The 12,593-nt window shown below is 36.7% G+C and overlaps 2 protein-coding genes across 2 annotated transcripts; both read left to right on the forward strand.

Annotated features, from left to right (window-relative positions):
- The first annotated feature begins 1,548 nt into the window (after positions 1–1,548).
- LOC139167015 (olfactory receptor 5AR1-like) lies at positions 1,549–2,172 on the forward strand. The gene has a single exon (XM_070751447.1). It carries the CDS (start codon positions 1,549–1,551, stop codon positions 2,170–2,172), a length of 624 nt encoding a protein of 207 aa, XP_070607548.1.
- Positions 2,173–6,528: 4,356 nt separating this feature from the next.
- Positions 6,529–7,467, forward strand: LOC139159166 (olfactory receptor 5AR1-like). The gene has a single exon (XM_070736521.1). It carries the CDS (start codon positions 6,535–6,537, stop codon positions 7,465–7,467), a length of 933 nt encoding a protein of 310 aa, XP_070592622.1. The 5' UTR covers positions 6,529–6,534.
- The last annotated feature ends 5,126 nt before the right edge of the window (positions 7,468–12,593 follow it).

A 12,593-nucleotide genomic window follows, 5' to 3' on the forward strand; every position in this document is an offset into this window, starting at 1 on the left:
TTATACTTTACACACTGAATATTTATAACAAGTCATATGAGAAATATCAGTGAGAAGTTTCTGAACTGTACTAAAATCAGAGACAATCTTAGCTTTAGAGTTCATTTGGCGGCATCACTTTGCAAAAGCTGAACTCCTGCCTTTTAAAATGTCACTAGAAATGATACCAATATTTCAGTTTGTTATGATTGAAATGTTGGTCTAAAATTTATTTGTTTGTTTATGTATATCCTGTCTTTATTGTTTTTATCAATAGCTCAAGGCAGTGAATATATCCAACACTCCTTCCTCCTCCTATTTTCTGCACAACAACAACCGTCTGTAGGGCTGTGAGTGGGGCTGAGAAAGAGTGATTCAACCAAGGCAAATAAAGGTAAATAAACAGATTAATTGAATATTTCTATACTATATTTTTGGCTCCACATAAAAAGAAGTTCAGCTATGTACAAAGGCAAGAGATACCCTTAGTACAGGAAGGTGTATCACTTGGGAAATATGAAAGAAAAAATTATGGGAAAGCAAACAAATGTTTTATTGCACCATGAAAGAGCATGAAATTAATGGCTATTTGAACCAGAAATTTGGAATCCAAAGAAACAAAATTGTAAAATGAATAGTGTGGGAATTTCATATGTTCTACTACTGCCAATTTACCATCTATCATTGGAAGGAAATATTCGGATAAATAAAACCTAAAATAGGGGATCTGAGCTTTCAAATCACCTCCATTTCTAGAATATATCTTCTATAATTTTGGAATGTATAGAAGAGGGGCATTATGGCTGCTAGCAGAGGGTAAATTCATTAATATTTGAAACATACTTACATAGCAATATAATCCTGTAGCAATACATTAATCAGTATTCTTCCCTTAACTGAAACACAGACAGACAGACAGCGGTAGAGAGATGGAGACAGAGATAGAGATAGAGGCAGAGACAGAGACAGCGACAGAGACAGAGATGACAAAGATAGAGATAGAGATAGATTCAAAGACTATATTTTGCAATAAATACTGTAGATTCCACCTGGTTAATATGCTGTATACTGAGTTAAATTAGTAGTGTGGTCCCAATCATTCAAAGACTACATTTTGCATAATAGGTACTGTATATTCTACCTAGTTAATATGCAGTATATTGATTAGTATGGTCCCAATCCCTCTTGGAAAAAAATCCAGATTCTTGTTACATGAAGATAGGACCAAGGGTGAAGCTCTGAGTAATAAATTTTAAGCCCAAAATTTTAACCTTAGACTGTCTACAGTCGATCTTACCCCATTCCTAAGAGATCTCTAAAGGGCATGTATAAGTGCACCATCATGCTTACCATTCCTGTCCTACTGTCCTATTGTCCAAATTTACCTATAACTACTTTGCTTTTGTTTATGTTTATACCATACCTGTTATCTTGTACACGTTCTGACAAATTAAAAAGAAATTAAAAAATAAATTAAATAAATATTATTTTTCTTTTTCCTAACAAGGGATTAGCAAGACATTTCAAGATCAGCAAATCACCCGAACCAATCTATCTACTCAGGAAATCATGGACAAAAGGAATGGTTCTACCTTTTCTGAATTCATACTTCAGGGATTGACAGATAATCCCAATATGCAACTTGTTCTTTTTACAGTCATCCTATTTGTTTATATCATCACTGTATTAGGGAATCTGGGGATGATTATCTTGATTTGCACTAAAACCCAACTTCACAAACCCATGTATTATTTCCTAGGCAATCTCTCCTTTGTTGATCTCTGCTGTGCCTCAACCATTGCTCCTAAAATGCTAATTGACTTATTAAGTGAAAGTAAAAGGATTTCCTACAGTGGTTGTGTTACACAGCTCTTTGTATTTGCTATCCTTGCAGATGCAGAATGCCTTTTCTTGGCTGTGATGGCCTATGACAGATATGTGGCCATCTGCAATCCACTTCTCTACCCAACTGTAATGTCCAAAAAAGCCTGCCAGAAAATTGTCTCCATTGTGTACTTTACAGTCCTGTTAGATTCAATGATACAAACTTCCTGTACATTCCGGTTATCTTTTTGTAGTTCCAACATTATCAATCACTTTTTCTGCGATGAGCCTCCACTTCTAATGCTCTCCTGTTCCGACACTTATATTACTGAGGTTGTGCTATTTACATGGAATTGCACAATCTTCTGAGTATTATCTCAATAAAAAAACATATGCAATTTAAATATAATATAGTACACCAATGGAAGTCTCCACTTCTGCCAAAGACCACTATTTCACTATTTAATCAGAGAAACCTGGCACTTCCAACTGGTTCAATATGCAAGTCATAAGCATTCAGTATGGAATAAACTGAGTATTTCAGATATTTTTATTTAGTCATAATTACACAAGCTGCTAGGCTTAGCTGGCCAATGTCTCCCAGCACATGGGTAGGGTGGGAGTTCTGGACACCAACAGTGGGTGTCTGGACACCCACAGTAAAGGAAGGCGAATTCTCAGAAGATTTTTTTTAAATTCAGAGACTTTTCAAAAAAGAAGGGAAAAGAAGGTATTAGCACAAGGTCAACCAGAAAGTACGCATATCCAATATGAAGAGTCCAATGTTCACACAGGATCCAAGAAATATTTTTTAAACGTATTTATGTACAGAAGCAGAAGAGGACACCTTTGGGCTTCATACCAAGGGGACATGCCAGAAATCAGGCACCAGGGGTGTGGGGGTTGTTTAATTATTATTTCCTGAAAGAAACAAAATAAGATAATTATTGATTGGTATATGATAGTCACACATGTAGAAAAAGCAAAACCATTCCATAATATCCATATTTATTCGTTTGTTTGTTTGTTTGTTTGTTTGTTTGTATGCCGCCCCTCTCTGCATTCCAGGTATGTTTGCTAATTCACAAAAAGATTTATACTAATGTTGGGTTTACTCTTTACAAACAACATGTTTATATTAATCCATGTGGAAAATGTTATTGAGAAATTTCAAGACCATAATTAAATCAGAGACTATCTTAGTTTTAGAGTTTCAATGGATTGATAACATTCTGTACTGGTGAGAAAGTCCTCCCAATGGTTTGGTGGTCTGCAATAAGCATGTCTCTGACTTGGCTGGCCAGGTGGAACGTCCAACGCTCTAGACAGTGATGCATGGGGGCAGCCCTCCAGGCTCTGGGAAAGTGCAATCTTTCCTGATGGGACAGAGGTGGATTCTAACTTACCTTGATGTTGCTTCCTCCCATGCCATGTGGCTGTGCATGCTTCTCATGGGAATGCATGCATGTACAATGGCAAAAAATGTGCAGAAGCAAAAACAAGCAAAAAAATCCCCAAAAAAATTCTGGGAAAAAAAATGTGTGTGTTTTTTTTAAGATTGGGGCACCCATGGACCAGCACTGACTGAACTGGTTCCGTGACATCATTGTGACATCACCAGCGGGCAAACCAGACTGAATTGGGAGGAACCCACCTCTGACTGGACCTGAGAATTGTTGAGTCTAGGGATTTATTTACTTAACTATAGTCTCCAATTAAAACTACCTCAACAAAGCATGAAAATGCAATCTCTTATCTCCAGGATCTGAGGTATTGAAATACTTAAGGGATAAGATCCCAAATGATATGAAAAGAGATTTAAGATCTCTGCCCCTATTTACAAGTTTTGTGAGAGCAAAAAAGCAACTGATTCTACTTCAGGTAGGTTTACTAATTCACAATAAGGTTTATTTAAATGTTGAGATTATACTTTACACACTGAATTTTTATAACAAGTCATATGAGAAATATCAGTGAGAAGTTTCTGAACTGTACTAAAATCAGAGACAATCTTAGCTTTAGAGTTCAATTGATTTATAGTAGTTTGTATTTTTAAGATATTAAAACTCTTTTAAGTCTTGATTCCAGGTGGATTATTTTGCAGTAAGAAGACAGAAAATGAATAAATAAGAATTAATGCAGATCAAATGACTTGTATCAGAAAGATTTGTTTAACAAGACTCACTCACCCTCACCTTAAGGAATTATTTCCTCCTCAATGTCTGAACTAAGCATTAATAACTTTAATGTAATTAAGTTGAATCTTTCCAATTTGAGAGCCATGTTAATCTAAATGAGAATAAGACATCACCTAGAAGCAGAATCAGGAAAATGTTTCAAAGAATGGCAGAAAGTTGCTTGGACCATTGTCATGAAAAGGGGAAGAGATATGCTCCCTGCTTTGCTATCTATGGCAGGGGTCCACAAACTTGGCAACTTTAAGACATGTAGACTTCAACTCCAAGAATTCTGAGAGTTGAAGTCACAAGTCTTAAAATCGCCAAGTTTGAAGACCTCTGGTCTATGGGGTGAATTGTCCAAGGGAGCTTTTCAGGATTTCTCATTTGAATACTATCTTCCACAGCTTGTGTCTATCCAAACACCATCTAAACTCGATTCTTTGTGGGAGGGGAAACACATACATATTTGTGACAAGCGGGATTTCTTTTGAAATAATATTACACCTAGGCTATTTATTTTGCTATCTGTTTCAATAAATGTGGTTTCTTGTCTTCTAGAGTGATCAATCAGTGGAACAGCTTGCCAGTGAAGGTTGTGAGAGCCCCAATATTTGATCAAGGGGAGATTGGACTGCCATCCATCTCAAATGGTGTAAGAACTTCTGCTTGAGTGGGAAGGTTGGACTAAATGACCTACAAGATCCTTTCCAACTCTAATAATAAATCTAAACCTAAGATTTTATCTTCCTCCAGCTTGGTTTATTGGGATGTCTAAGGGCTTCTCCTTGACAACAGTCAGTCAGATCGTCAATTCCTGGTTTTCACTCTGCCTCTTTAGAGGAGGTGTTGTGAGGTTCTGAATTAAGAATTTAATCTCAATATCTGAAATTTAACCAAATGGACAGAGAGGGTTCAATTGATCCTACAGTTTCAAGACTTCATAAATTAAACAAATAACCTTGAACAGGCATCAGGCACAGATTTGACATACAGAGATTTTGGTTATCGTGATGAATGATTTATACTAGCAGAAACATTCATTGTGATTTTACCTCATCGATTATGGAACATTAGCAATGAACATTTGGCGGCATCACTTTGCAAAAGCTGAACTCCTGCCTTTTAAAATGTCACTAGAAATGATACCAATATTTCAGTTTGTTATGATTGAAATATTGGTCTAAAATTTATTTGTTTGTTTATGTATATCCTGCCTTTATTGTTTTTATCAATAGCTCAAGGCAGTGAATATATCCAACACTCCTTCCTCCTCCTATTTTCTTCACAACAACAACCGTCTGTAGGGCTGTGAGTGGGGCTGAGAAAGAGTGATTCAACCAAGGCAAATAAAGGTAAATAAACAGATTAATTGAATATTTCTATACTATATTTTTGGCTCCACATAAAAAGAAGTTCAGCTATGTACAAAGGCAAGAGATACCCTTAGTACAGGAAGGTGTATCACTTGGGAAATATGGAAGAAAAAATTATGGGAAAGCAAACAAATGTTTTATTGCACCATGAAAGAGCATGAAATTACGTTGCTAGAATATTTTGACAGCAATAGAAACCAAGAATATTTTAATGGCTATTTGAACCAGAAATTTGGAATCCAAAGAAACAAAATTGTAAAATGAATAGTGTGGGAATTTCATATGTTCTACTACTGCCAATTTACCATCTATCATTGGAAGGAAATATTCGGATAAATAAAACCTAAAATAGGGGATCTGAGCTTTCAAATCACCTCCATTTCTAGAATATATCTTCTATAATTTTGGAATGTATAGAAGAGGGGCATTATGGCTGCTAGCAGAGGGTAAATTCATTAATATTTGAAACATACTTACATAGCAATATAATCCTATAGCAATACATTAATCAGTATTCTTCCCTTAACTGAAACACAGACAGACAGACAGCGGTAGAGAGATGGAGACAGAGATAGAGATAGAGGCAGAGACAGAGACAGCGACAGAGACAGAGATGACAAAGATAGAGATAGAGATAGATTCAAAGACTATATTTTGCAATAAATACTGTAGATTCCACCTAGTTAATATGCTGTATCCTGAGTTAAATTAGTAGTGTGGTCCCAATCATTCAAAGACTACAATTCTACCTAGTTAATATGCAGTATATTGATTAGTATGGTCCCAATCCCTCTTGGAAAAAAATCCAGATTCTTGTTACATGAAGATAGGACCAAGGGTGAAGCTCTGAGTAATAAATTTTAATCCCCAAAATTTTAACCTTAGACTGTCTACAGTCGATCTTACCCCATTCCTAGGAGATCTCTAAAGGGCATGCATAAGTGCATCATCATGCTTACCATTCCTGTCCTACTGTCCTATTGTCCAAATTTACCTATAACTACTTTGCTTTTGTTTATGTTTATACCATACCTGTTATCTTGTACACGTTCTGACAAATTTAAAAGAAATAAAAAAATAAATTAAATAAATATTATTTTTCTTTTTCCTAACAAGGGATTAGCAAGACATTTCAAGATCAGCAAATCACCCGAACCAATCTATCTACTCAGGAAATCATGGACAAAAGGAATGGTTCTACATTTTCTGAATTCATACTTCAGGGATTGACAGATAATCCCAATATGCAACTTGTTCTTTTTACAGTCATCCTATTTGTTTATGTCATTACTGTATTAGGGAATCTGGGGATGATTATCTTGATCTGCACTAAAACCCAACTTCACAAACCCATGTATTATTTCCTAGGCAATCTCTCCTTTGTTGATCTCTGCTGTGCCTCAACCATTGCTCCTAAAATGCTAATTGACTTATTAAGTGAAAGTAAAAGGATTTCCTACAGTGGTTGTGTTACACAGCTCTTTGTATTTGCTATCCTTGCAGATGCAGAATGCCTTTTCTTGGCTGTGATGGCCTATGACAGATATGTGGCCATCTGCAATCCACTTCTCTACCCAACTGTAATGTCCAAAAAAGCCTGCCAGAAAATTATCTCCGTTGTGTACTTTACAGTCCTGTTAGATTCAATGATACAAACTTCCTGTACATTCCGGTTATCTTTTTGTAGTTCCAACATTATCAATCACTTTTTCTGCGATGAGCCTCCACTTCTAATGCTCTCCTGTTCCGACACATATATTACTGAGGTTGTGCTATTTACTATTGTTGGCTTTGGTGAAGCCAGCAGCATTGGAATGATTCTTGTATCCTATGTTTACATTTTGGCTACAATCTTGAGAATGCGCTCCGCTGAGGGCAGGTACAAAGCATTTTCCACCTGTGCTTCTCACCTGACAGCTGTTGGGATATACCATGGGACACTACTCTTCATGTACTTCCGACCAAATTCTAGTTACTCCATGGACCAAGACAAATGGGCCTCTATGTTCTACACAATTATGATCCCCATGCTCAATCCTTTGATCTACAGCCTGAGGAACAAGGAGGTGAAAGACGCTGTGCCCAAATCTCTTGGCCATATATGGATTTAGATTGAGAGGGGGGATAACTTTTAAGTGTGACCGTTTGAGGGAGGCTACATACAGAAGATCTATCTAGAAAGCATGGAAAAACCAGATTGAGGATATTTGAATTTTAAAAGGACATGACCCTAGACAAATTTAATAAGCAATAATACTCTGTACTACTCTGGGAGGGGTTGGAAACCTCAGTGGAAAAAAGAATATACATTGTGTTCTCTTGTTTTTTTCAACTGAATATACATGGAATTGCACAATCTTCTGAGTATTATCTCAATTAAAAAACATATGCAATTTAAATATAATATAGTACACCAATGGAAGTCTCCACTTCTGCCAAAGACCACTATTTCACTATTTAATCAGAGAAACCTGGCACTTCCAACTGGTTCAATATGCAAGTCATAAGCATTCAGTATGGAATAAACTGAGTATTTCAGATATTTTTATTTAGTCATAATTACACAAGCTGCTAGGCTTAGCTGGCCAATGTCTCCCAGCACATGGGTAGGGTGGGAGTTCTGGACACCAACAGTGGGTGTCTGGACACCCACAGTAAAGGAAGGCGAATTCTCAGAAGATTTTTTTTTAATTCAGAGACTTTTCAAAAAAGAAGGGAAAAGAAGGTATTAGCACAAGGTCAACCAGAAAGTACGCATATCCAGTATGAAGAGGCCAATGTTCACACAGGATCCAAGAAATATTTTTTAAACGTATTTATGTACAGAAGCAGAAGAGGACACCTTTGGGCTTCATACCAAGGGGACATGCCAGAAATCAGGCACCAGGGGTGTGGGGGTTGTTTAATTATTATTTCCTGAAAGAAACAAAATAAGATAATTATTGATTGGTATATGATAGTCACACATGTAGAAAAAGCAAAACCATTCCATAATATCCATATTTATTTATTTGTTTGTTTGTTTGTTTGTATGCCGCCCCTCTCTGCATTCCAGGTATGTTTGCTAATTCACAAAAAGATTTATACTAATGTTGGGTTTACTCTTTACAAACAACATGTTTATATTAATCCATGTGGAAAATGTTATTGAGAAATTTCAAGACCATAATTAAATCAGAGACTATCTTAGTTTTAGAGTTTCAATGGATTGATAACATTCTGTACTGGTGAGAAAGTCCTCCCAATGGTTTGGTGGTCTGCAATAAGCATGTCTCTGACTTGGCTGGCCAGGTGGAACGTCCAACGCTCTAGACAGTGATGCTTCGGGGCAGCCCTCCAGGCTCTGGGAAAGTGCAATCTTTCCTGATGGGACGGAAGTGGATTCTAACTTACCTTGATGTTGCTTCCTCCCATGCCATGTGGCTGTGCATGCTTCTCATGGGAATGCATGCATGTACAATGGCCAAAAATGTGCAGAAGCAAAAACAAGCAAAAAAATCCCCAAAAAAATTCTGGAAAAAAAATGTGTGGTTTTTTTTTAAGATTGGGGCACCCATGGACCAGCACTGACTGAACTGGTTCCGTGACATCATTGTGACATCACCAGCGGGCAAACCAGACTGAATTGGGAGGAACCCACCTCTGACTGGAGCTGAGAATTGTTGAGTTGTAGCTTGGGATTTATTTACTTAACTATAGTCTCCAATTAAAACTACCTCAACAAAGCATGAAAATGCAATCTCTTATCTCTAGGATCTGAGGTATTGAAATACTTAAGGGATAAGATCCCAAATGATATGAAAAGAGATTTAAGATCTCTGCCCCTATTTACAAGTTTTCTGAGAGCAAAAAAGCAACTGATTCTACTTCAGGTAGGTTTACTAATTCACAATAAGGTTTATTTAAATGTTGAGATTATACTTTACACACTGAATTTTTATAACAAGTCATATGAGAAATATCAGTGAGAAGTTTCTGAACTGTACTAAAATCAGAGACAATCTTAACTTTAGAGTTCAATTGATTTATAATAGTTTGTACTTTTCAGATATTAAAACTCTTTTAAGTCTTGATTCCAGATGGACTATTTTGCTGTAAGAAGACAGAAAATGAATAAATAAAATTAATGCAGATCAAATGACTTGTATCAGAAAGATTTGTTTAACAAGACTCACTCACCCTCACCTTAAGGAATTATTTCTTCCTTAATGTCTGACTTACTAACTTTAATGTAATTAAGTTGAATATTTCCAATTTGAGAGCCATGTTAATCTAAATAAGAATAAGACATCGCCTAGAAGCAGAATCAGGAAAATGTTTCAAAGAATGGCAGAAAGTTGCTTGGACCATTGTCATGAAAATGGGAAGAGATATGCTCCCTGCTTTGCTATCTATGGCAGGGGTCCGCAACTTGGCAACTTTAAGACATGTAGACTTCAACTCCAAGAATTCTGAGAGTTGAAGTCACAAGTCTTAAAATCGCCAAGTTTGAAGACCTCTGTTCTATAGGGTGAATTGTCCAAGGGAGCTTTTCAGGATTTCTCATTTGAATACTATCTTCCACAGCTTGTGTCTATCCAAACACCATCTAAACTCGATTCTTTGTGGGAGGGGAAACACATACATATTTGTGACAAGCGGGATTTCTTTTGAAATAATATTACACCTAGGCTATTTATTTTGCTATCTGTTTCAATAAGTGTGGTTTCTTGTCTTCTAGAGTGATCAATCAGTGGAACAGCTTGCCAGTGAAGGTTGTGAGAGCCCCAATATTTGATCAAGGGGAGATTGGACTGCCATCCATCTCAAATGGTGTAAGAACTTCTGCTTGAGTGGGAAGGTTGGACTAAATGACCTACAAGATCCTTTCCAACTCTAATAATAAATCTAAACCTAAGATTTTATCTTCCTCCAGCTTGGTTTATTGGGATGTCTAAGGGCTTCTCCTTGACAACAGTCAGTCAGATCGTCAATTCCTGGTTTTCACTCTGCCTCTTTAGAGGAGGTGTTGTGAGGTTCTGAATTAAGAATTTAATCCTAATATCTGAAATTTATGCAAATTGACAGAGAGGGTTCAATTGATCCTACAGTTTCAAGACTTCATAAATTAAACAAATAACCTTGAACAGGCATCAGGCACAGATTTGACATACAGAGATTTTGGTTATCATGATGAATGATTTATACTAGCAGAAACATTCATTGTGTTTTTATCTCATCGATTATGGAGCATTAGCAATGAACATTTGGAGGCATCACTTTGCAAAAGCTGAACTCCTGCCTTTTAAAATGTCACTAGAAATGACACCAATATTTCAGTTTGTTATGATTGAAATATTGGTCTAAAATTTATTTGTTTGTTTATGTATATCCTGTCTTTATTGTTTTTATCAATAGCTCAAGGCAGTGAATATATCCAACACTCCTTCCTCCTCCTATTTTCTGCACAACAACAACCGTCTGTAGGGCTGTGAGTGGGGCTGAGAAAGAGTGATTCAACCAAGGCAAATAAAGGTAAATAAACAGATTAATTGAATATTTCTATACTATATTTTTGGCTCCACATAAAAAGAGGTTCAGCTATGTACAAAGGCAAGAGATACCCTTAGTACAGGAAGGTGTATCACTTGGGAAATATGGAAGAAAAAATTATGGGAAAGCAAACAAATGTTTTATTGCACCATGAAAGAGCATGAAATTACGTTGCTAGAATATTTTGACAGCAATAGAAACCAAGAATATTTTAATGGCTATTTGAACCAGAAATTTGAAATGCAAAGAAACAAAATTGTAGAATGAATACTGTGGGAATTTCATATATTCTACTACTGCCAATTTACCATCTATCATTGGAAGGAAATATTCGGATAAATAAAATCTAAAATAGGCAATCTGAGCGTTCAATTCATCTCCGTTTCTAGAATATATCTTCTATACATTTTGGAATGTATAGAAGAGGGGCATTATGGCTGCTAGCAGAGGGTAAATTCATTAATATTTGAAACATACTTATATAGCAATATAATCCTGAAGCAATACATTAATCAGAATTCTTCCCTTAATTGAAACAGGAGATGAAGTAGGTATATTAGAAATAGAGAGAGAGAGACAGACAGAAAGACAGATAGAGATAGAGATAAAGACAGAGACAGAGACAGAGACAGAGACAGAGATAGATTCAAAGACTATACAGTGGTACCTCATCTTACGAACGCCTCTTCTAATGAACTTTTCAAGATATGAACCCGGTGTTTAAGATTTTTTTGCCTCTTCTTCCAAACTATTTTCACCTTACGAACCCAAGCCGCAGCTGCTAAGATGAAGGGGTTTCTTTTTCCCACCTTTTTTTAAGAAAGAAAAGGGAGGGGTGGCTTGGAGTGGGGAAAAGACTCCATTTAATTAACTAGGAGAACGGCGTGTTTGCAAGCAATGAGGGGGGTGTCTTTTTAAGAAAGAAAAGGGAGGGGTGGCTTAGAGTGGGGAAAAGACTCCATTTAATTAACTAGGAGAACGGTGTGTTTGCAAGCAATGAGGGGGGTGTCTTTTTAAGAAAGAAAAGGGAGGGGTGGCTTGGAGTGGGGAAAAGACTCCATTCAATTAACTAGGAGAACGGCGTGTTTGCAAGCACTGAAATGGTGTCTTTTGAAGAAAGAAAAGGGAGGGGTGCCCCCCTTGCCTTTCTTCCTTCCCACTCACCCTTTAGCCTAGCCTTGCTTCTTCCACCACCACCCCCTTTAGCTGCTCCTCCCTGCCCTCTGTTCGCCTCCCTTCTAAAGTTTGGGTTTTTCCTGAAGGATTTGCACGCATTATTTGCTTTTACATTGATTCCTATGGGAAACATTGTTTCATCTTACAAACTTTTCACCTTATGAATCTCCTCCTGGAACCAATTAAGTTCGTATCATGAGGTACCACTGTATTTTGCAATAAATACTGTAGATTCCACCTAGTTAATATGCTGTATACTAAGTTAAATTAGTAGTGTGGTCCCAATCATTCAAAGACTACATTTTGCATAATAGATACTATAGATTCCACTTAGTTAATATGCTGTATACTGAGTAGTGTGGTCCCAATCCCTCTTGAAAAAAATCCAGATGCTTGTTACATGAAGATAGGACCAGGGGCGAAGCTCTGAGTAATAAATTTTAATCCCCAAAACTTTAACCTTAGACTGTCCACAGTCGACCTTACCACATTCCTTAAATTAGTGCAAATCTTTTTCTTTCTTTTATAC

The sequence above is a fragment of the Erythrolamprus reginae genome, chromosome 1 (genome assembly GCF_031021105.1).
Source record: "Erythrolamprus reginae isolate rEryReg1 chromosome 1, rEryReg1.hap1, whole genome shotgun sequence".
Taxonomy (NCBI): domain Eukaryota; kingdom Metazoa; phylum Chordata; class Lepidosauria; order Squamata; family Dipsadidae; genus Erythrolamprus; species Erythrolamprus reginae.

Excerpts from the sequence above, each read along its gene's own strand:
- LOC139167015 (XM_070751447.1), top strand. The coding sequence starts at position 1,549 with ATGGACAAAAGGAATGGTTCTACCTTTTCTGAATTCATACTTCAGGGA.
- LOC139159166 (XM_070736521.1), top strand. The coding sequence starts at position 6,535 with ATGGACAAAAGGAATGGTTCTACATTTTCTGAATTCATACTTCAGGGA.